General features: G+C 46.4%; 1 protein-coding gene across 1 annotated transcript; it reads right to left on the reverse strand.

Moving 5' to 3' along the window:
• Positions 1-8,911: 8,911 nt before the first annotated feature.
• Positions 8,912-9,607, reverse strand: LOC136480077 (uncharacterized). The gene has a single exon (XM_066477740.1). The coding sequence runs from the start codon at positions 9,605-9,607 to the stop codon at positions 8,912-8,914; it is 696 nt and encodes a 231-aa protein (XP_066333837.1).
• Positions 9,608-26,036: the final 16,429 nt, after the last annotated feature.

The raw sequence follows: 26,036 nt of genomic DNA on the forward strand, positions 1-26,036 counted from the left end.
CCCAAAGCATGAGCACCTCCTGATCCACCTCCGACCGGGCCCTCTACTCTGCCTCTAGGGCCTTTTGTGCCGACTCCAGGGTGGCTCGCTCTGGCTCAAGGGCTGCTAAGGCCTCTTGGAGCATTGCTCAGTGCTCGCCAGGGACGTGCACAGCCCCGCCTCAGTCTCCGCATTGGCAGACCTTTGCTGCCTCGAGCCCTTGCTCGGCATCAGTCACCCGCTCTACCGCACGCTGCTCCTCCACCCGCACCGTAGCCGCCTCGGCCGCTCAGACCTGGGACTCGCGGCAAGCGAACTCCACCCGGCGCTCAAGCTTGGCCATCTAGGCTTGTTCTGCCCAGAGGAAGTGAGACTTATAGGACGACACCTTCCTTATTTCCTGTGGAAAACAGGCGTTATAAAAACAACCGATGAAAGATTCAAAGGGCAAGGAGAAGTACCAGAAACTCACCTTCGCGGCAAGCTGCAGGTCGACCTCAACCAACTGCTAGGCAAACTAAGCCTGGTTCTGGGTGCACTCTAGCTTTACGGACAGCTCGGTGAGCTTGGACACCATGGCATGCCCTTGTCCGCCAAAAATTTCCTAGAGCTGGTGCTCCTGGGAATCCCAGAGGACGAACCTCGCCTTCGACGGGTCCTCGGGGAAGTGCCACTCCATGTCACCCACCGATGAACCGCCGGAGGGCCCAGCCTCCAACCGGAATACTGCAAGCTCTCGCAGCGACACCGGTGGATCCACCACGGTATCCGCCTCATTGTTAGATGGGATCTCCACCACCATGTTCGCATGAGACACCGCCTGGCGTCCCAACTCCATTCCGGCCATGCTTCCCTCCTGTGTCTTTGGCTCCGATGGCAGGGATGGGATGTGCAGCCCTCCACCCGACGCGGTGGGGAGCTCTCCCCCCTTGTCTCCTCCATCGCGACCAGCGTAGGAGGGGCCACAAGGGTTACCTCCACCACCGGCATTGGGATCGCCACCAACATCGTCATTGCCATTGTCACATTACCAGCAGCCGTCTCGAGGGACACCACCCCCGAGAGGGAAGGGTTCGCCGCTGGCACTCTATTGCCCCCCTCGCTCGCCGCAACACACTGCAGAGTGGGCCTCCAAACCTCCTGCATAGAGGTTGGGGTGATGCTCAACCCTGGCGTCCCCCGGCCGCTGACAAAAATCATGGTAAGCCACATTCCAAAAAGACTCGACCACCAAAAGTTGAAGAAGCAACAAAAGAAAGCATACCGGGTGGCGAGTGGCACTACTCTGAAGACAGGCTCCGACGACAACAGGCCCATAGGACGAGGACCACTCTCGAACTGCGACCCACGCCCCCTCACTTTAGATGGGGTCGGAGTCGTCCCAACCCGCTCCTACCTGGCCTGTGGGTCGCTATGACCTCTAGTTCGGGGCTCCCCGACCAGAGCAGCGGGCGGGGCGTCCCCTGATTGTGAGTCACGCATTGACCGGGCACTAGTCTGCCCCTCGAACCACCTAAACTGATTGCCTACACCCACGGTAGGCAGGGCCTTCTTTGGTCGCAAGTTCAGCGTTGGCACCGGTCTTGTCACCACACATTCACCGGGCCGCCCCTCAGACTGCCTGGCTCATCCGGCCGTGTCCGCCACAGGCAATGACAGAGCTGGCAACGCCATCGAGGGGTGCGGTGACCATGTCCGCTTCACTGCTTGCTCTCCAACGGCGTCTATGCTAGCCGCATGCTTCCTCGATGCAGGAACCTCCGCGCGCCGTGCGGCCTCCTGCTCCTCGCCAGCAGACGTTGCCACAGGGTCATGATGCACCGCCGAGGTCGCAACGACCTCCCGACTCTCCTCCTCGTCGGAGAAGGCCATGTTGTCCAGATCCATAGGATCATCCGACTTAAGTTCCGACTCGATGTCGCTCGCACGTTCCCTGGCCCTCATGCGCTGGGCGACCTCCTTCTTCTTCTCTTCCTTCCGCTGAACCTCTTTGGTTTTCTTCTTCTTTTGGGCGTCTGCCGCCTCCTTCTGGGCGGCCTACCAGGCCCAGCCCGCCACCCCCTTGGGAAGGTGCAACCGGGACTTATACCTCCCAAGCCCCTATGGAACGAATGAACCAAAATAAAAAAGAAGAGGGGCAGAGGAAAAAGCACGAGCAAAGTGAGGGAGCATACCAGCGAGGGCACGATCGAGGCATTAAATGGTAAGGGTTTTCCCACCACCATCTCATTAGGCCTTAGCTGCAGCACTCGGCCGATGTGACTCCAGATCTCATCGTCCAGTAGCTCCTTCGGCGACGCGCGATCAGGGTCTAACCGACCGTCGTACTTCCACATCGGGTGCGTCCTCTCCGCCAACGGTGCGACCCGGCGGTGGTAAAGGGTGTGGAACACCCGCACCCCATCAAGGCCATCCCTTATGAGCTTTCAGAGCTCCTCCTCGATGGCCTCCACCTTGTGCCTCTCCGTGTGGGCGCAGCCCCAAGACCAACTCTTCTGCTTTACCGGCCTCCCACCGGTAAATGCCAGAATCGACGCCCCTGCCAGATTCCTAATGTAGAACCACTCCCCATGCCATCCCCGGTTGGAGTCACATGGGGAGTATGCAGGATACGATCCTCCCACGCACGGCTTCCGCTGTAGGGCGAAGCCTCCGACCGGAGTGATCTCGGCCGAACTCCAGTCTGCTATGGCTCTCCCGTAGAAGAAGAGCTAGAAGAGGTCCACGTGCGGCTCCATCCCAATGAAAGCCTTGCAGACGATGATAAAGTCAGTGATGCGCAGCACCCCCATCGGGTTGAGGTGCTGCAGTTCCAGACCCCACTCGTTGGGGAGCCCGCGCAGGAACTAGTGCATGGGGTATCCTAATCCACGCTCGTGGAAGGTATGGAAAGACACCACCTCATCAGGATGAGGTTGCGGGAAATCCTCCTTCCCGGGGACCCTCTAGTGCGCCACCTCCTACAGTGGCAGGAACCCCTTCATGATGAATGCCTCCAGCACCGACGCCCTCATGGTGGACGACCTCCAGTCCAACATTTTGTGAGTACCTCTCTTCTCCCTTGCTCTCTCCCCTTCTTTCCTAGAACCTCCGCAGCTCTTAGGAACGCTCACGGTAAAGAGGAGGAGAGAAGGTGGCGGCAGATGAAGAACAGGCAAGAGAGCGGAACAAAAACCTTCTCCCCTCTCCTACTTAAGGAAAAGGGAGTGGTGGTTATGGAGGGACGCATTGATCAGGGAAGCCAGAATGATGGGGCGAGATTCTTTCTCTTTCTTTCATTTAATGCAGATAAGACGTACCCTGCTCGATGGAACGGCTCCTGATCGGACGGGATGTGGCCTGGCCATGGCCCACCACTACCGCATAGTAAACAACTACAGTGCGCCGGGCAAGAAAACCGAAGCACCACCACACGTGGATGACTCCCCGTCTCCCCAAGCCAGACCTAGAGAGATCCAACAGTGAAATCTCCGCTAGGAGAGATCAACCGGCCTCCTGAGTTGATCGATTCACTTAGGATAAACACCTGAGATACAGGTCCTGGTCGAACGTCTCCAACTAGAGCTCTTCAAACCCTGTCTCTTAGGTCACCAAGGTGAGCATGTGTTCATTAATACAAATAGTTCACATAAGGGCTAACCCACAATTGACAAGCGTAGGTACCGGTCGGACGTTTCCGACTGGAGCTCTTCGAACTCCGTCACTCTAGTCATGCAGGCACCACCACATGAAATCTCTGCCGAGAGACAACCAGACCTCCCTGAGTCAATCGAGTCACCTAGGATAGATCAACCGGCCTCCTGAGTCGATCGATCACTTAGGATAAGCACCTGAGATACAGGTAGGAAGCGAAGGGGCACCCCATGCGGGCCATGCTGACTCCGTCTCGAATGATGAGCACGGGTCCCGGTCGGACATTTCCAACTGAAGCTCTCCGAACCCCGTCTCTCAGGTCATCAAGGTAAGCATATGTTCATTAAATACAAAACTGTTCACACAAGGGCTAACCCATGATTGACAAGCGCAGGTCCCGGACGAACGTTTCTGACTGGAGCCCGACGAACCCGTCTCTCTAGTCTTCAAGGTAAAACACTATCAAAGCCCCTCTATTTTTAATTTAAAACATTCATACATCCATACGCGCATTTCATTCCATACGCCTGAATCCCTTGGATGATTAGGGCATGAACCGCCCGGGGGCTCGGGAACTAAGCATCGCACATGCAGCGAAATGCATCAGAATGCTCTATGTTGTGCCACGAAGCGGCGGCTTACCTCATTCGATATGAGCAACCAAACAGAGCCAGGGGAGAAAACCGTAGATGAGCACTGTGCAGCCTTTGCCCGGTCTGGCAAACCGGGTCATCTCAACCTTCTCGTTCGATCCTGAACCTCTCACCAAGCCCACAGAATCTCCATCAAGGGGAGGCCATTAGGCCACTAGGGTCGGTCTCTAGAATGACCTAGGCATCTGTCGGGCTACAGCTAAAGGAGTAGTGGAATGCCACAAGAGGGCTATGCCGACCGCGTCACGAATGATGGACCTGGATTCTGCTTGATCACACCCGTTAGCGAGCTCACCGAGCTAGTCTTCGAGCCCGAGCGATCGGGACATGCGACGAAACTTAGCCCCTCCAGTTGTGAGGAACCAGATGGGGTAGCGCAAAACAACTCACAACCCCACGAAGGCCCAACAAGGCTCGGGGGCTTAAATGCCATGGGACCGTGACTCCGAACTCGCGTCGACGGGATAGGTGACATCCAGCTATGGCTCTTAGGACTGCGACTCCTAAACTCGCATCGATGGGATAGGCGACATCTAGCTATGGCTCTTGGGACCGCGACTCCTAAACTTGCATCGACGGGATAGGCGACATCTGGCTATGGCTCTTGGGACCGCGACTCCTAAACTTGCGTTGACAGGATAGGCGACATCCGGCTACGGCTCTTGGGACTGTGACTCCTAAACTCGCATTGATAGGATCAGCGACATCCGGCTACGGCTCTTGGGACCGCGACTCCTAAACTCGCGTAATGGCTTTAGACAGCTTCACTAACTAAAACTAACTCTCTCGATCCACGGCGAGCGCCGATGCCTGGGTCTACTCGTGACTCCACCTTACCCGATCCCACGGCATGCACCGACGCCAAAGATTGAACTCTGTTACATCCAAAACTAAACTTCCTCGCCCGATCCCCGATGCGCACCAATGCCGGGATTAATAAGTTCTGTCTCAATCCAATCCCCACGCTTAAAAACACCTCGGCTGCACAACGACGCCATGGTTAAACAAAATCATGTCTTAAAACTCAAAACACGTGCACCCACAGACCCAACACAAAAAACCCCCAGCCAGTTCTGCCTAAACCACCCGGGGGCTCGGAGGCTACACTGGCAGGTGCGCTCGTGCGCACCCGCTAGCAAGACAAAAAATCCCCCGGACGATTCGGCTCAAATCGCCCGAGGGCTTGGGGGCTCTTGTCGGGTTCATAAACCCGGGGTCCCTCGAGGACTGTCTTCCATGCCCGGGCTCGGCCCAGGAAAACAACATATATTTCATGGGCCGGCCCAAAAAACTAAAACACAGCGGGCCGGAAGAGAAGTCCGGTCATCGATCGGAGGGTCTACCCTTAAGAACAGGCGCCCGCTCATCAACTTCTTTGGCCCACCTCTCCGACCGGAGCACTCGCTTCAGGCACCAGCCATCTCCAAGCAGTCTCTCCAATCAGAAGGCTTGGCCCAAAATGTTGCTTCCTACTCTGACCCCATGACTCCGTCCCCACGATTGGGGCTCATAGGAAGCCTGCTCACCACTCTTCTCCAACCGACGCACTGAGAGCCGACTAGAGTCATCCGACCGGGGGCTCCCCATTTGGAAGGAACTAGAAGACGTGTGGAGAAAGGCAAGGCATGGCTCATAAATTAAAACCACTGTACCAGGGACCATACCCTACATGAAATAGTGCTCTGCAGCCACCCTGACACAAAGTATTGCAGGGGCCGCTAGAAACTCCCATATGGTAAGCCCCCCGCATGTCTTTGGACATTGATCGTGGTATGGGCTCTAGGATTTGCGATACCGGGTGAACATAGCGTGGCTCCTCACATGCCACTAGGCATCTAGAAGTATTTGCAGGTACCGACGTCCATCCTTCCTGAAGAAGATAGCTCGACCCCCCATGCACATCTGACATCCTACAGCGACATCGACAGTATTAGGGGGCTTCAACCATTATCCAGTTTTTATCACCGTAGGCAGCAAGGCTTAGAAATATATGTACTCTCTCCCTCTCACCTATAAAAGCCATCCCCTTCATCTATAAAAGGGGATGCGCTCCCTCCAATGAGGGGAGATCGACTTCACAAAGCTCAGACTCACTAGATCGACATCAACCCCTTACAACCGTAGGACCACCAAGTTCCGACCGCAACCCTTCCGGTCAGAGCCATCCGAACCTCTTGTATACCCCCTCCTTTCTCCTTCTCGTTTGTAACCCCACTACAGACTTCGAGCACCAGGGCTCAGGAATAAAGTCACCAACCGACCCCAACTGGACATAGGGCACGTTGCCTGAACTAGTATAAATCCTGTGTCATTGAGTGCTAGGCCACCTCTGATCACAACGTACAGCAAAACTACAAATATTTACTAGTTGGTCACTTTCTGCACCGACACCAATGATATTCTCGAAGAATATTCTGTAATAACTAGAGAGGGTAGTTAAAACACGCAAGGGCATAGACAAACATTTATGTATATGTATAAATGTTGTAAAGTGACATGTGCATGTTTATGTAATTTGCCAGTATTTCGGTGAAAAAATCGTTGTAGTGTTAACGCTAATGCAATTATACATAGTATAAGTAGCGTTCGATCAGTTAGTTTGTTACTGAACTCTTGGCCTTGTCTAGCCCATAGTCCATAACATTGAGCGTGGAGCCCGTGCATGTGTAGAAGGAACAGGCGTGACCAAGGAACCGCAACCGACCACCCATAACGTAGAGCGCGAAGCCCGTAGCACGTGTAGGGAGAGATTGGAGACTGAGTCTTCTCCATAGAGAATAGAGCGGAACATGTGCTGCTCGGAGGTTGGCAAAATAACTTGGAGATATGGAGAAATGTGGCAGAGCATTTATGGAGATCACATATTGGAGTTTGTTAAGTAGTAGCTTAGAGCTGGCAACCACAAATGGAGATTAAACCGTAATGGAAACATAATGGAGACAGATTATGGCGACCAAAACTTCATTCATTATGGAGTGGAGAATACATGTCTAGAGCGTTTCAAGGATAGAAACGTATAAGGTGCTCGATATGCCATGAATTGGGGACGTCAAGTCCGTCCAAGTCGCATAGCTGGTAAGACCCTGGTTGGGTAACCTCTTTGACCATGTATGGCCATTCCTAGGGGGAGGAGAGCTTGTGCATCCCTTTGGTTTTATGCTTTCTACAGAGAACGAGGTTGCCGACAGTAAATGAACGACCTTTGATGTTGTGGTTGTAGTATCTCCGTAAGCTTTCTAGATATTTGGCTATGCGGATGTAGGTGAACTGGCGCTCTTCCTCGGCCCTATCAACGTCCTCTATCTGAACAACTGTGGCTTGCTCTTCATTATAATTTTCCACCCTAGGTGCTTGGAAGGAAATGTCCGCTGATAGTATGGCTTCTGAGCCATAGACCAAGAAATATAGAGACACACCGGTGCTGCGACTAGCTTGAGTGTGTAGTCCCTAGACCACAGTTGGTAGCTCTTTGAGCCATCTGCTCGGATGCTTTTCTTCTTTCTGATATAGCCTCTTTTTGAGGGCATCAAGGATCATGCCATTCTCCTATTTGACCTGGCCGTTGGCTCTAGGATGGGCAACATAGACGTATTTGACAGAGATGCACCGATCTTCATAGAAGTCCCAAAAATGATTACTAGTAAATGTAGTTCCAAGGTCGGTGATAATGTTGTCCGGGAGACCGAATCTATGGATGATATCTTTGAAGAGCTCGACTGCCTTCTTAGTAGTAGCCGAAACAAGCAGTTTGTATTCGATCCACTTGGAGAACTTGTCGATGGCGACGTACATATACCAGAAACCACCTGGCGCTGGCTTGAAAGGCCTGATCATGTCCAGTCCCCAGCATGCAAAAGGCCAAGATGCTAGGATGGTCAGTAGTTCTTGTGCCGGCACGTGGATTTGCTTGGCAAAAAATTAACATCCTTTACAACGTCGAACGAGGTCTTCTGCATCAGAGATGGTCGTGGGCCAATAAAAACCCGCTTGGAAAGCTTTGCCGACCAGGTTTCTCGAGGCCACGTGGTTGCCATAGGAACCAGAGTGAATTTTGAGAAGTAGTTTCACTACCTCTTCTTGGGTGATGCATTTCTGTAGTATCCCTTCCTTGGCACTTTCCTCATCAAGTCCCCGTCCACAAGTACATAATGCTTGCTTTGACGGATTAGGCGTTTGGTTTCAGTCTTGTCAGTGGGTACGTCGGCGCTGGTGAGGTACTTGATGAGCTGTTCCCTCCAATCGGCGGCTGGCGAAGGTACTATAAGTACCAGCTGCTCGGCGGGGGGAATTTCATGAACTTCCTTCTCTTCCTTAATAGACGACATAAAGAGGTCTTGAAAGAAAACCCCAGGCAGGATCATGGTGCGAGAAGAGCCTATCTTAGATAGGTGGTCGGTGAGCTAATTTTGATCTCGTACCACGTGGTGGTACTCAATATCATAGAACTTCCCTTCGAGTTTCTTGATTTTGGCGTAGTATGCATCCATCTTCTCACTAGAGCAGGACCAGTCTTTGTTGAGCTAGTTGATGACCAGCGCGGAGTCTCCATATACCAAGAGGCATTTGACATTGAGCTAAATGGCTATACGAAGTCTATGGAGACACGCTTCATATTCGGCGGCATTATTGGAGGCCGAAAAATGTATTCAGAGAATGTATTGGAGCTTATCCTTGGTCAGCGTAATGAACAAAATGACAGCAGCTGCACCATTGATGTTGAGGGCACCATCGAAGTACATCACCCAATGCTTGAGGCAAGTAGCGGGGATGAGCTCTTGGATCTCGGTCCACTCAGCGTTAAAGTCAGCAAGTGCCTGTGACTTGATTGTAGGCCTCCTTCTAAATTTGATGGAGTAAGTGCCGAGATCAATAACCCACTTGATGATGTGGCCATTGGCCTCTTTATTGCGGAGAATGTCCCCTAGAGGGAACTTGGTGACCACGATGATCTTGTAATACTCGAAGTAATGGCGGAGCTTGCATGACGTGATCAGAATAATGTATAGCAGTTTCTGAACTTGAGGATAACGAGTTTTGGGCTCATTAAGCACCTCGCTGATGAAGTAGACCGGACATTGCACCTTGTAGGCATGCTCGGCCTCCTCATGCTCGATGACGATAGCTGTGCTAATGACGCACGAAGTGGCGGAGATGTAGATCAGTAGGGTTTCGTCTGGTCGAGGCACCATCATGATTAGAGGCTTTGTTAAAAACAACTTGAGCTGCTCAAAAGCTGTATCTGCCTCCTCCGACCAGGAGAAGCACTCGGAGGCCTTGAGGAGTTTGAAGAATGGTAGTCCCTTTTCTCCAAGGCGCGATATAAAGTGGCTAAGAGCCGCCATGCAACCTGTAAGCTTCTTTATATCCTTTACGGACGTTGGCCATTTCATGTTGGTGATGGCGGAGACCTTATCAGGGTTGGGTTTGATGCCACGGGCGCTGACAATGTAGCCTAGGAGTATACTGAATGGAACTCCAAAGATGAACTTTGAAGGGTTCAACTTCCATCTGTACCTTTTCAGGTTGGCGAATGTTTTTTCGAGGTCGCCGATGAGATTATCGGTAGTCTTGGACTTGACAACCACATCGTCGATGTACGCTTTGATGTTGCGACCGATCTATTGATCGAGGCACATCTGGATGGCCCTTTAGTAGGTCGCCCCGATGTTCTTGAGCTTGAAGGACATGGTGGTATAGCAGTATGCCCCAAAAGGCATAATGAACGATGTCTTGATCTAGTCATCTTCCTTGAGGGATATCTAGTGATAGCCAAAGTAACAGTCGAGGAAGGAGAGTAGTTCGCAGCCAGCGGCGGAGTCTACAACCTTGTCTATCTGAGGCAGACCAAAGGGGTCTTTAGGGTAGTGTTTGTTAAGATCAGTGTAATCAATGCACATTCTCCATTCTTTATTCTCTTTTGAGCAAGAACAGGGTTTGCTAACCACTCAGGATGATACACTTCATTTATAAATCTAGCAGCTAGGAGCCATTTTATTTCTACCCTAATAGCCTCCTTCTTGTTTGGCGCAAATCATCGGAGTTTCTACTTGATTGGTTTGGCGGTCGGCGGGACATTCAAGGAGTGCTCGATCTTCTCCCGTGGTACCCCCGGCATATCTATAGGTTTCCAAGCAAACACATCGGCATTGGCACGTAGGAAGGAGATGAGTGCGCTTTCCTATTTGGGGTCGAGGTGGGCCCCAATCTTCATGGTCTTGGAGGGGTCATCGAGGCCGAGGACGACCTCCTTGGTTTCTTTGGACTTGGCGGAGGCACAAGGAGGCTCCAGCGATGGGATCTCCAGGTCGTTGGCGGGCACCATCTTGGTGTCGGTGACTACACTGGCCATCTAGATGGAGAGGTCGGTGGCTTCGGTGAGGGCGAGACTCTCTATCTTGTAGGCGTAGGCGATGGATAAGTTGGCCCGTAGGGCTAGGACTCCTACAGGCGAAGGCCTCTTCAGCAACAGATAGGCGTAGTGCAGTATGGCCATGAACTTAGCCAGAGCTGGCCGATCAAGTATGGCGTGGTAGGCGGTGTTGAAGTCGGCGACGTAGAATTTGATGTGTTCGACGCGGTAGTTGCTAGCCATGCCGAACTATACTAGTAGGGTGATCTATCCAAGCGGTTTGGATGCCTTGCCAGGTACCACACCCCAGAAGGAGGAGTCAGAGGGTGTGAGATCTCCTATCCCGAGGCCCAGCTCCTTTAGGGCTCCGGCGAAGAGGAGGTTCAGAGCACTCCCACCGTCGATGAGTACTTTTCTAAAAAGCACTTTCTGGACGGTTGCATCAAGGATGAGGGGGAATGCCCTATGTAAGGGAGTTGCCCACTGATCAGCCCTGTTGAAGGTGATGGGGACCTCAGACCAGGGGCGATAGCTGGGGTTGGTGACGACGTCTTCTGCATTGACAGCGAGCACCCGACGGGTGGTGAGCTTCCGATCTCTTCTGCTCTCGGTGGAGGCGAGGCCCCCAAAGATGGTGGCGACCACCTTGTCATGATCCTAGAAGGCATTGTTGTTGCCCCCAGGTGGTCGGCGGCCCCCGGCTCCGTCGTTGTTGTCGTCGTCTGACTTTTTGGCCTAGAACTCCTTAGCCAAGCCGAGGCAGTCCTTCATCTTATGCTTGGCGTGTTTATGAAGAGGGCATGGGCCTTTGAGGATCTTCCTGTATTGCTCATCGTAGTTGCACTTGGTGCAAGGTTCATTAACGGCAGGGACAATGTGGTCTGGTCGGCGGTGGCGATATTGACTAGATCTAGATCCTTCTGGCTGATCACTGCCGCTGTCCCGATGGTGACTGCAGTCGTCGTAGCGGCGGTCGCTGTGGCGTCGGTCATCGGGTCGCTCGTCATTGCATCGAGTTGGGCGATGAGTGCCCGTGTCCTCGTTGAAGCGTACTTTAGCTTCTTTGGTGTCGTCATACTGGTTGGCGGTCGTAATCATCTCACCAATCCCCGTGGGTGGCTTACGGTTGAACTTGGAGCGGAGGTTGTGGTGATGGAGTCCTCGGACGAAGGCGGTGATGACCTCAGCTTTTGTGATGTTGGGAATAAAATTCCTCATCTTAGAAAAGCGTCTGATGTAGCTACGGAGGAGATCGGACGGCTTCTGGTAGATGCGATTTAGATCGTGCTTGGTGTCTGGCCGAGTACATGTAGCCATGTAGTTGTCGGTGAAGACCTTCTTCAACTCTTCCTAGGATCCGATGGAGCCCGAGGCGAGGCTTGTAAACCAGTTCATTGCAGTTGGCGTAAGCATGATGGGAAGATAGTTTGCCATGACGCTGGTATCTCCCTCGGTGGCGCGCACAGCAGTGGCATAGGCTTGTAGCCACTGTGTGGGGTTCATCCGTCCTTCATAGGGCTCAACCCCAGTGATTATGAAACCATGGGGCCACTAAAGTGTTCGGAGTGCCCTCGTGAATGCTGGGGGCCCTTAGGGATTGTCGCCGTCGTGATCTGTGGCGTTGCCAATGTTGAATGCCTAGAGGGCTAAGTCCGGATCACTGAACTCTTGCTCGTATTCTTGACAGCGGCGCACTTCTTCTTCATGGCGACTGAAACGATGTTCGTCGATACATCATCGCGTGTCTCAGAGATTGTTGAGGTGCGCTCGGACGTCCTGGTTGACCTCCTGGTTGTGTTGGCGAGGGTGTTCGATGTGGTTGCCCCTAGCTCCCGCCTAGAGGGGTTGTCCATCGTCGCGGTGCTGGTCGGTGAAATGACTTTGGCTAGGGCGGCGATTGGATCTTGGCGCAGCTGATCGATGAATTGAGCTCCTGGAGTATGAAGGTCTCTGATCTTGGCGGATGTCGTTGACCTGGCAGTGCGCTGCTTTAAGCATGGCCACGACCAAGTTGGCGCTTGGAGTCTTGTAGACGTCGTGGCCGTCAAAACGGATAAATTCATCGTCGAGGTTGCCTTAGAGTTGGTGTGGCATTCCTTGCGAGTTGAGCTAAGCCTCGGCTAGCACAAGGGTAGCCTCGTTTGCTCGACGCTGAGCACGGTTGATGTTCCTATTGACGCGGGCGGCGTGGTCCTCCTCGGTTTCCCCTTCCCGCGGGGGGCTATCGACGCTGATGATGAAGATTGCGCCTCCATGGAAGGGAGGGAAGGGAGGTGCTCGGTAGTGGTTTCGGCGACAGCCTCCGTAGAGCCCTGGGACTCGGAGTCCAGATTCTCCTCTAAGATGGTTTGAAGGGATGCTCTGGGGCGTCGACCGATGTGTAGCATGTTGACAGCAGGCGGGAGCTGGTCGGCGATCTAGTCAGCGAGTGGATGAACATCTCCAACCTGGTCGGCGAATTGCCCCTTAGGGCATCTTGATAAGTGGCGGCGACGTTGGTGAGCCCAAAAGGTAGGGCCGTAACCCTTAGAGTTTCCTTCGATAGATCTGAACCGGAGGGTGGTCGGCGCTAAACCAAAGTGGCCAGAGTCGATTCTACGATGGAGAGGTAATCGGCGAGCTTCTGGCCAACCTGATCGATGGATGCGATCAGATCGTCATTGTTGATTTGCCTCCTCTGGTAGCGGGGGAGCGGACAGCGAATTGTCGGTGAAGATGACCTCGGAGGCGGTTCCGAGATTGGATCTGCAGTCGCAGGTGTTGGGGTGATCGACGCAGTATTGATCTGCACCGGCTTGATGAGCTCTTCGACTTCGTCAGCGTTGATGATCCATGAGATCGATCCGACCGTGAAGATGTGGCCAGGCTGTGGGAGGGACAAAGAGCCTACAAAACGTACCATCTTGTTCGATATGGAAACAGCACGCACACCCCTACCTGGCGCGCCAACTGTCGATACAATATCATCGACAGTCCTCCGAGGGGTATCCCACGAAGGTAGATTAATCGGCAGAGATGCGTGTAATCGAGAACAAGAAGGCAACAGAGACACACGAGTTAGACAGGTTCAGGCCGGCAATATGACGTAATATTCTACTCTTGTGGTCTGTTGGATTGTATTGGCTATCGTATCAAATTGCATGCCTTTGGAGGGGGGTCATTGCCTGCCTTATATAGTCCGGGGGACAGGGTTATAAGTCGGTTAGATCTAGAAGATAACCGAAAAGTAATAACAGATTATAGGAATCATGTGATCATACGTATCCTAACAGATCTCGTAGTATCTTCAGGATATCTTCCTGGTGTCTTGCGGGAGACGCCGAGCAATGTCATACCCCGCAAGGCTTCATCTTGTGGGCTGGGCTGTCCCTGGGGCGCAGCCCATGTGGTCCGCTGTCGGTATCCGGGGTTGTACCCCACATGTTTCGATTTGATATATATACCCATTCGGCTACACATTTATTTGTCCTTTTATTGTCCAACAATATTCTCGAATGATATTCTATTTTTCTGAGCACAATTGAGGGCCTGTTTAGTACTGACCTTGACAGATTTTGTTTTGCTACACGTACGGGATGTGATCGATCTGACCTTCCATATACAAGCACGTACACATGCTTTATAATACCCTGTTTCACGTTGTGCAGTCTGAAAGCAGCAGACCACACCGTCCACACGCAGAGAACCACTCCAAGCTGAGGTACACGGCAAAAAAAATAAGACAATGGAGTAGGACACTGCCACACTGGTGACCAATGCAAAGTCAAACTATAGTACCATATAGCGAATGCGGTACACACGAACAGCAAAGGCTCACGTAACAAGAATACCGTCTGTGAGATGCAAATAGCAACTTTTCATCTCAACGAAAATGGACAAAGGAGAATGCCGCTGGCTGGGTAGTTGTCAGGTACCATGAGTAGGGATGAAAACGGATCGGATACGGACGGATATCACCGATATTACATTTGTTTTCATGTTTCTGTCCGGATTCGGATTCGAATACGGATAGTGTCAACTATGTTGGATATGATACAATTGGATATCGACATCATAAATATGCGATTTGAGTATTCGGATACGGATACGGTATCGGATGTTGGATATCCGGACTCGGATACAGACAGATCTCAACCTCTCTAAACGGATTCGGTTTCGAATTCGGTCGGAAAATATCCGTACCGTTTTCATCACTAACCATGAGCATCTAAAAGGGGGTGAATTGAGTGTTTAATTTACACTTAAAAGCTAGTGCTTAACTTACACTACTACTAGAAACCATAAGCTATTCAAACAAGATGCATACATAAGGTCTTTCTGTTGTACTTTAACTTACACATAACCCATAAAGGGTTTTGCAATCTAGAACCAATTCTATCAACTAACCTAAGCTAATCTAGGAAGATAAGGGATGCACAAGTGAAGTACAAGCGGAAGCAAAAAAAAAGAGTAAGTAACAAGCTTATTAAATAAGAGAGGGTAAACTTATAAAGACGCGACGATATATATCCTTGATATGAATTGCCTCCCGGTCATGGTGTTAGATTTTCCATACCATGCCTCTACCAACCAAAGGGTAGAACGTGAGTCACATTGTTCTCAGTACTACCCCAAATCTCTTGGTCACCTTGATGCTATGTCTAATTTCTTAATCTTGCAAGAAACTTCACTATTACTATCGAGTTTATTACTGAAATTACTACAGGTATTGGGTACCCAAATCGTATTCTTCTTTTTTGTGTAAAATCTTGCTGTTCTTTTTAATCTTATCGTTGGCAACATCATTCATCGTTACTACTTTCTTACCCTTTGTTGTGTCGGCCTATTCTGGCCTGATCAACACTCTTTTATTCTCAAAGTTAATTGTGTTTTTGGGAAGATTTTTCAAGTAACTTGTGTCCCCAAGCATCTTGAGAGTTTAGAAACTTCGATCGACCTTCATTAATGGCCGATTGCAATTGATGATGACCAAACATATTGCAATTTCTAGTACTATGAGAAAATAAACTGTGCAACTTACAATATGTACGGCCTTTCAGTTCTGCATATGATGGCATAACATGGTGATCTAGTAATCTAATATGTTCCTCTTGCAATAAAATATAAAAAATCTGATCACACATAGTTATATCAAATGTATACCTTTAATTGTTTAACCGATCCTCCTGTGGAGACGACTTTAAGTCTAAGCAAACGAATGGTTTCGATTTGATATATACCCATTCGGCTACACATTAGGCCTCGTTCGGCTGGTCTGAAATTTAGCTTGTTCGGTTTCTTTTTTTCAGCCGGAATAATATTTTTCTCTCATAATATTTCAGCCCGAATAATATTTTTCAGCCAGTTTCAGCCAAGTTTTAGACCAGCGAACGGGGCCTATTTGTCCTTTTATTGTCCTTTTAATGTTTTCCAACCTCGGTTTTATATCTTTGAATCCAAAATAATTGCAACTCCTTTATATCACCAAGTGTAAAATAATTAATTAAAGCTATCCATGTCAATATTTAATTTGAAGAAAACAGCGGGGAAGGTTTTAACTCTAATAATCTGCTACTACCGGTCTCTCTAGATTGTTTAAACAATTGGCCGATATGTTGTATTATTTTGGTACTAACATATCACCAACAGTAAGCAAACTTCCTTGCCTTTGTTTTTCAGACTGATTGTTGGTTGTTTTTCCACGAAATTCTGAAGGAAAAATACAAACCTAAACCTCCTTCAAATCAAGCTAAGCCGTCTTACTGTTCTTGCTATATTTTTGCGCAACCAAGATTTTTCGTCTTGGCACTAGAGACAAGCAATAGTTACTAGTTCGCTCGGCTGTTGCAACAGCCAAACGATTATTCATATATGAATCTATCATTTTGTCCTTGCCAATTTTATCAATTGGAAGCGTTTCTTCCTCTTTCTGACTAGTCGTCAATTTGACAGTAGCTGGCCTTAATTCTTGTTGTTTGAAAACATGTTTTATTCCCCGCCTTTCAAGGTAAGCATCAGCACCTCCCTAGCATCGTTACGCATTTGAGCATCACTAGTTTCCAAGGCAGATCTTAGCTCTCTATGAAACCATCTTTTAAATTCTAAAAATTGCTTTGACGACCATAGTCGAACCAACTTGTTGACTACAAGGAACATGTGACTACGATGGGACATTAGGATGAGTTTGTATAAACGATTTATATGTTGTCAATTTGGGATAGTGTAGGAGGCACGTAGCAGACACAAGATTCACGTAGGCACGCGCTTACGGCAGCACCAGCAACAACATAGGAGTTCATGGGAACAGCTGACTACTTGATTTTCGCACACTGTTGCATGAAACAGCCGATTGACAGCCGGCTAACAGGACGTATAGATATCTCTTATAATCCTAAGCCCCATGTAGGTTGTTGACATCAGTAATGCACTATCACAAAGCAATTAAAATCCACCAGCACATGCAAATATAATATCCAAGTGAGTGAGATACATAAACATTTAGTGGTCCACATCGTCATGCCCCGCAATTCACTAATATTAATTTATAACAGTTTGTTTCTTCATATAAGTAATTATATATAATCTTATTTCGCTCTAAATCATCCCCAATTCCTGCAACAACACGTGGGCTATGTTTCTAATTATAATCTATACATTAATAATAAAGAGGCAAAATTTTAGTCTATTTTTTTATCCGTCTCTCTCTAACTAACGGACAATGGAGAGTTTCTTCCGCCCGGACTTATATATATAACTTGTGCTCATGCGAGTTAGGATAACTCTTGTCTAGCGCGATACGGAGTCCGATTCTAAAACGTATTGGGTCGTGTACGTGATCTGGGCTCAAGTCGTGCTCATATGACCGTCCATATACATATCTATTACCACTTAAAAAACACGACGATGTTTTGTCCACAGGGGTACATCGTGTACGCACCCGCTCCCGGTAAAAAAAAAGTTTCTATTATACGAAAAAAGTTTCCAAAATAAAAACATACACTACAAAAAAACAACAGTAAAAAATGTTCCCTTTTTGCGTTTCTACTATACGGCAAAAGAAAAATGATTCCAAAATAAAAGCAAATACGAAAAAAGAAACCACCGTAAAAAAACTAGGGTTCCCTTTCGAAAAAAAGATCCTATACGGCAAAAACAGTTTCTAAAAAAAGACATACAATAAAAACTGTTTCTAAAACAAACTCTTCCACATCGAAAATCATATACGGCGAAAAAATCCGTTTAAGAAAAAAACTCTTCCACGTCAAAAATCATATAAACGACTGATTACAAGGCGATGAAACATATCAGGCACATATTCGAGGAATTCAGTAAGGGATTTGCTGACGGCAACAAAAAGATCACGCACATATTCATACACAGGAAATCTCTGCTGTCACCGATGAAACAGATAACACACATATTGATACACAGACAAATAAGAGGAATAAACTCTCTCCATGAGAAAATAAATCAATCTCCTAAAAATCAAATAAAACAGTTTTAATAAGATAAAATAAGTGTATCTAAAGTAGACATATGCAAATAACAATTCCCTCAAATTCACCTTAGATAGCTATGGTGAACACGGGTGTTGCACTATAAAATGTATTTAATCGACTTCAAGTGATCATGTCAAGATCACTATTCATCCTTCACTCGGCACGCGCTCGTGTTCTACCCGGTTCTGATACGAAGACCAAATCTACATGCCCATGTCCGATACGAAGTCTTCAAAGCTCACGCATTCGCGTCGGACCCGATTCTATTATGAAGAAAAAAATGGACGTGTCCGTTTCCAAAATAAAGTCCTCATAGCTCATAGTTCACATCCAATTACTAAGGTTCACTCAAAAAATTTTGGCTCCGTGCATAGCATGGGCATTTATCTAGTTGGACATATAAGTTCTTAATGTGAGATTGATAGGATTCTAATCTAAATAGATCTCTCCGATCCTGACTAAACTGTATAGGAACCTTAACTCAAATAGAAAAAGATACACGTAGAATTAGACAAAAGTTTATCTTACACTCTACCTATAATATTAAAGAGCGAAGAAAGGAAGCTGATAATGGAGAACCAGCTAGCGTCAAACATACATGCTGGAGATCCGAACTCGGTTTCTATTGCTGATTAGGAAAGACTGTTTAATATATTTGGATAGACATGAACTCGGTTTCCAAACTTATTTTCTACTATCTTGTCTTGCCTCTTCTCTCCACATGAGGAGCACATAGACTTCATATCTCTCCTATCCAAATATATTAAACAATCTTTCCTAATCAGCAATGGAAATCGAGTTCAGATCTCCAGCATGTATGTTTGACGCTAGCCGATTCTCCACTACCAGCTTGCTTTCTTCACTCTTTAATATTAGGTAGAGAGTAAGTTAAAATTTTGTCTATTTCTACGTGTATCTTTTTCTATTTGAGTTAAGATTCCTATTTAGTTCAGTCGGGATCGGAGAGATCTATTTGTATTAGGATCCTATCTATGTCACATTAAGAACTTATATGTCCAATATGTATATGGACGATTATATGAGCACAGCTTATGAGCCCTGGTCACGTACATGACCTAATACATTTTAGAATCGGACTCCGTATCGTGCTAGACAAGAGTTATTCTAACTCGTATGAGCATATGTTATATATATATATATATATATATATATATATATATATATATATATATATATATATATATATATATATATATATATATAAGTCTGGGTGGAAGAAACTCTCATTTGTCCTGTAGTTAGAGGAAGACGGACCGAAAAAATAGATAGACCAAAAAAATAAGCTGAAATTTTGCATCTTTATCATTATTATTATATATATTAGATATAGATATAAATATAGATACAGATACAGATATATAGATATAGAAAACTGACTAAGTTACAGGTCTTTATTTTTCTCCATGCCAGGACAAAAAAAGGCTAAAATTTTGCCTCTTTAATCTTCTATTATCTTCTCTTGCCTCTTCTCTCCACGTGAGGAACACATAGACTTCATGTTCCTCTTATCCAAATATATTAAACAATATTTCCTAATCAGCGATGGAAACCGAGTTAGCATATCCAGCAAGTATGTTTGACGCTAGCCGATTCGCCAGTACCGGCTTGCTTTCTTCGCTCTTTGATATTAGGAAGATAGTAAGATAAAATTTGGTCTATTTCTGTGTATCTTTTTCTTTTTGAGTTAAGATTCCTATTCAATAGTGAGAGACCTATTTGGATTAGGATCCTATCTACGTCACATTAAGAACTTATATGCCCAATATGTATAAGGACGATCATATGAGCACGGCTTATGAGTGTGGGTCACATACATGACCCAATACGTTTTAGAATTGGACTCAATATCGTGCTAGACAAGAGTTATTTTTTAAAATGAGTCTGATGACTATGAGACTGAGGTACACGCACGTACATAAATCAGGTGCAAGTCCTAGCTACAAAAGAAGATTATCATCAGCATCATCAGGTGGTGATCATTTCATTCCAGTGCACGTTTGCTGTGGACAGCAGTTCGCCAGTTCACATGGCTCGGTCGCTTCGACGGTCACGCGACACGTACAGCGTGCTGATCCATTAAATCATCCCTTCCAGAGAATGTGTCGAATCCTGCCTCCTGTGTTCTTTTCAAGTACTTATCCTTGTGAGTCAAGTGGGTTTTATCCCATGAACTTAATTTGTTACTGAATTAATTTAAAACAACCTTCAACCCTAGCTAACTCCAGTATCAGACAACATACACACTTTAATTTTCAAACCCGGACAAAACACGCCATTAACTGTTTAAAAGTTGTTTCTTAGGTAGGCAGTTTTGCATCCCCAAAAAAAAAAAAAATTCCCAGAAAAAGGCAGTTTTGCTCACATGGCAGTGGACCCGCATTGTGAGGCGGTCTCTGTTTAATAAAATTAATAAAGATATAGCCCTTCCATATGAATCGGATAAAACCAAACTTTTTATAAAAAAACGTAGAGATAACTTTGTAGTTGAGATTACTTAAAGGTCCAGATATTAGTTTCAGGTATTCAGATATGGAAATTCAATTTTTTGAACTTTTCAAACGCTCTTCGATGTTGACATGGTGTATACCAAAATTGTACTTCTCAAAGCAATCTATAGCTTTGTAGTTGTTAACTAATTGTTCATTTCAGATTGTTTCAAGGCCTAGTAATCATCATTTAAATTATCAAAATTTGAAATTCAATTATTGATTTTTCCAAAAGATCTTGAAGAAGACACACTTTATTCAACAAAAGATTACATGGCTAAAACTGAACCTAACATAGGGCACCTACTTGCCATGTAGGTGCACATAAGCCAAAATCACCTTTGCAACAACTCTGAACCTGTAATTTGTTCTGCAATGATAGTTAGGTATCTATGCTATTTGGTATTGGAGTTCATGAGAGTTTTGTAAATCCAGCAATGAGTTTAGGAGAGCAAACCGAACGAAGTTTCAACATCAGTCCATCTAATTCCTATAATGTATAAGCGAGGCACACTAGTGTTTTCTCCGTCTCAGCCCTGCTCAGCTAGTTGTCACTCGCTCCATCCAATTCCATCCAACTCCACACTCCTCTCCCTGATGCTAGCTCAACAATCCCCCTTCCTCCGACTCTGCTGTTCGAGTTTTGCTATAGAGTTTATAAGCGAGGCACTAGAGTTTGCAAATCGGCCAGGCCAGTTCTGCTGCAGCGGCTCGTTGTTCCATTGCGTTTTCTTGCCCCACTCTGCATTTTCCTTTGTTTTTGCTTCCGACTTTTTCTGCTGTGATCCCTGAATATTTTTGAGTTCATCTAATCACCAGTTGGCTCGTGTGAACTCTGTCTGGAGATTTTGGAGCTTATGAGCTTTTCGGGTTGATTTGGAACAGGAGAAATTCGAATTGACTCCCATTCACCCCTTCTGGCCGCCTGCTCGGTCCTTCGACATCCAGTTCAGAGCCCCAGTCAGAAGGATACAAAGCTTAAAGAGTTAGAAGCCCTTTAGTAGGTCAGTGCCACTCCACAAGATGTATGTCTGTATCGGTGGAGTATCACTTAATATTGTAACATCAAGCTAACTAGCCCTGCATCTTTTGGATCATGTAAAGATTACACATTTCTTCCTAGGAAAAAACTTATTTCTACGCATTCGAAATATAAACTTATATGAAATCGTTCATGAATGAGTTTCTTAATTTAATGAATTTTCCTTGAGCTCAAAGTGTTAATGGGTTAAAGCTTGTGTACTTTTCTATAATTTTTAAGACTTTTAAGGCTAGTTTATATTATATTAGTTGGTTGATAGTATACTGTCCACAAAGCAAAGCACAGCAATGCGTACTCTACTTAAATTTGATATTTTGTTTTGTCCACTAGTTGTCGGACAGTTGGCCGCTCGACCATTAGTCGTGCTAATTCGCCTCGAGCCCTCCTAAGTGGCTGCAGGGCTCAACGGTACTGATGACTACAAAGTGCGTTCAAAAGACGAAAGCGTCCATCACAAAGCAAGTTCCCTGCTGCTTCTGCAAGCAAAGTTGTAGATTGATTCGTCTGAACCAAGATTCACAAATTGAAGGCGCAACGAAGCAGCTGTGAGCAAAAGATATAACGACACATCATCAGTACATTTGAATCGTCGTCTGGTAAGAAAGATACACTGGGATATAAGATATTACTAATTCACATTTAAAATGTGTGTTAGAACTGGGCTGCTCGAGTTTTATAAATGGTTGTTGTTTCATCCCAAGACTGAAAGTGCCTAATGACAGTAGCAGCTACATCAACTGAGCTGTTTCTACTACAACATATTAACCACATGTATATGTCAGTGTGAGGTGTAAAAAGAAGAAGTCCTCTCCCCTCACACTTGTAACACAACATATTAACCACATGCATATATCACTGTGATGTGTGTAAAAAGAAGTCCCCTGATGACTGAAGAACCTCTAATTCTGCAAGGCACAGTAACTGTCGTTTGCCACGAACTGAAATATGTACACTTAGTGCTACAAGTACAAATCTTACCAGCGGCTCCTCTGACCGGTTGGTCGGGACGTCCGCCTGGTACTCTCGCGGGCAGGGTTCGAGCCCCCACGGGTGCGCTCGTTCGCCTGCCCGGAGTTAAAAAAAATCCCCTCACCTGTCTCGAGTTTCCCAAAGCATAGGCAACGGACCGGCCCACTCACAGGGTAACGGGCCCCTGTGTAAGGGCGGGACACGGTGTTCGGGGGTTTTCTCGGCCTGCGTGAGAAGGTCTTCTTCCTTAAGCACAAAGTTGCGGGGGCTATCTGCCCACCGTAGGCCGAGTTTTTTTTTACAAGTACAAATCTTGTAAGCAAGTTGTCAAAAAAGAAATATTTATGCATATGCACTTTTTCTAAAACCAGAAGAATAATTGCACGTAGTATCTCGGGAAGGTCAAACATGCGTTGTCTACCACTTTTATGATTGATTGTAGCGCGTCCAGATTCACTGCATGCATTCCAAACATTCAGCTATACATATATCTGCATACAGAAATTGAAACTAAAGGCGCCGTTCCTTCTTCAATTTTGTTGAAGTCGTCTCCAACATAGCCGTCCTAATAGTACCTGGTTGAAATTAACATGAATTAATGAAAGAAGCAGCTAAGATTTTCGTTTGCTAGCTGAAGATATTTGCTGCAGCAGGCTCTCTAGCAGCCGTGTCCGTCGGCTGAAAGGTGAAAGCACATGCACTACTCCTCGCGATGGCCGTGCGAAGGAGCCACGAAAGGGACGCCTTTCGCCCTTCTCTATCACCTGATCGCCGTCCCTTTCTTGATGCTAGCTGCTGCACTGCAACATAGCTCGCCCTTTAATTTGTAGGGCTTTTCATCTTGCTCTGCACTTTCATTTGGCAATGCCGCAACTGGATCAAAGCGGATCCCTCAACCGCTAGATTTTATTCATGTGTGTCGATCGGGGCTCTTGTTGCCCCTACTTTGATGTACAATTGTGATTTTATCCTCATTTTTCTAATTTTATGATTTTGCCCTTAACTGATGCGATTTTGCCTTTGGTCAACGGTAAAAACAGGGGCAAATTCGCGTTGATCAGGGGCAAAATCGCGTTGACTTGTGAACAGTTAAGGGCAAAATCACAAAGTTAGAAAAATGAGGGCAAAACCACAATTACAAATCTGTGTAAGGGGCAAGAATACCATTTTCCCTAAAATCAAAGACGTCAAGATCAAATAAAAAGAAACGTATCTACTACTTTTCTCCTTGTCAGCACTACCCCAGATCAGGTAAATACTGCCGGTTCAAAACACCTCATCACTACCGGATTTTGAACCAGCACAACCATACCTGCAGTGATGAGGATTAGCTATCACTATCGGTTCCTACAAACCGGAAGAGTTCTTCAACTTCATTGCCGATCCTTTACGCAACCCGGCAGAGTTCAGTTCCATCAACACTACTGGTTTATGAGATCACCCGGCAGTGTAACCTCGAACATCACTGTCGATTTGTGTTTTTAGCCGACAGTGTTGTCGTAATTAGCACTGTCGATTTGTGACAAGACACGGCAGTGATGGCTAAGCCAACACTGTCGGGTTGTGACTCAAGCCGGCAGTGCCATCTTGGCCATCACTGTCGGTTTGTTGCTAACCAGCAGTGATGACCCGTTCACATTTTATTGTTTTATAATTTATTTTAATTTATATTTTTTCGTGGAATCGGGTTTCGTTTTATATACGCTACGTAGACGACAGGTCCATCAATATTAAACATTACAAATATTATGGTTACATTTCAAATGTTCTTATTAAAATCTTGATCCCTCAAAATAAAAAAAAAATTATTCGATAAGATCAAGCATGCTTCTTGGACTTCTTACAATAATCTAGGTAGCCGCTCTGGGCCACACTGGTCCTTGAAGTTTACGGATTGTGCAATAGAAAATAATCCATCTTTTTCTAATACCTCGGCTAAGATGAATTTTACCAGCTCCGATTGCAGTGCAACGATCTCTATGTCTAAGAGTCTTTCGTGGTTATATTTCTTGCGCTGTCATTCAAAAAAGATGATATTCAAAGATGAATCAGTAAATCATTTTGTTGAATTATTAATAGACATAAATGAAATGAGGATTATACACACCAACTTATCGGCTTCTTCTAATTTTCCACCGAGGTAGCGAAGCATTGCCCACATTACATAAAACCCGCATCCATTATTTTCCTCTGGCTGTTTTAGGTACTTCCCCTCCATTTCGACAACATTGAATGAGATCTGCGTCCCACCGATATGTCTTCTTCGGACACTGTGCAATATTAAAAGGAGAAACATTAGAAAGCGGTATGTGTGATTAGAAAATAATATGTTATTAGGATCGCTTACTAATTCAGCACTGTCACTAGTGCATCCAGATGATGAAATGGTTTTTTCTTCGAGTCCCACACCGCGATCAGATTTTTAGCAAGATTGACACAAATAAAGATGAAATGGTTGCTGCTATCACAGAATCCTAATTATCGAATAATCTTAACGAAAAAGAAGCATAAAATTAAAAGCCAAGAACACATACTCGCAGCTGTAAGCTAGAAGTATGTGGGTTTTATTCTTCATCTTGAATTTATCGAAAACAACAATCAATCTCTCTTTCAGGTCTTCCACGTCATATCCATGGAGGCCTAAACATGTCTTCTCATTGATTCGCCCAGGATCCAAGAAGTCTATGTTATCCCATTTGCTTTTTAGTATGCAAAATCTGGCTATACACCTACATAAAATCATGGTAAGTGCTCAAAAGTTAACAATTTGTGTCTTGAGAGAGTAGTTAATTATAATATCATGCATGTAGGGTACTCACATAGTCCAAAGCGTCAACATTTGTGAATCGAGTGAGCATTTCTGGTATAGCTGGAACAAGCACTCCCACTCGACATCGAACTTCTCTTCTTCAGGACAATAAAATATGTGGCAAACGGATAATAACCTCCAAACCAAAGTCCTCCATCTATATTGCTTGAGCCATGTAATATTCATATAAATGACGCATATATGTTGTTAAATTTTTATACTCGTCATCGAGAACAAAAAGATTGCCCCTTTCATACTTCATTGACGGTGTTCTCGTCCTTTGTACATCATAATAGATGTTCGCGGCCTCTTCCATGGTTAATTCAGGGTTGTCTTGGACGTACTTCTATATCTTCCTTAAATCTTCATTGTGTATTTCTTTGGATCTTATTGTAGCATACTTATTCTGTGTTTGCCTTTCGAATTCAGACTTCAACAAACACTGAGACAGTGAGGCACAGAGATTTCAAACAACCTATGCACCCGGGGAGCTATAGGGAAATACCAAACGACCTTTACGGGACCTTTTCTGGTCTTGGTACCCTCATCTGACGGCCCTTCCTTGTACTGTGGAGCTTCACACTCGGGGCACTTGTCCAAGTCTTTGTATTTTTCTC

The sequence above is a fragment of the Miscanthus floridulus genome, chromosome 9, assembly GCF_019320115.1.
Source record: "Miscanthus floridulus cultivar M001 chromosome 9, ASM1932011v1, whole genome shotgun sequence".
Lineage (NCBI taxonomy): Eukaryota > Viridiplantae > Streptophyta > Magnoliopsida > Poales > Poaceae > Miscanthus > Miscanthus floridulus.

Bases quoted from the DNA above. Each gene is read 5' to 3' on its own strand.
- LOC136480077 (XM_066477740.1), bottom strand. From the start codon at position 9,607: ATGGCGGCTCTTAGCCACTTTATATCGCGCCTTGGAGAAAAGGGACTA.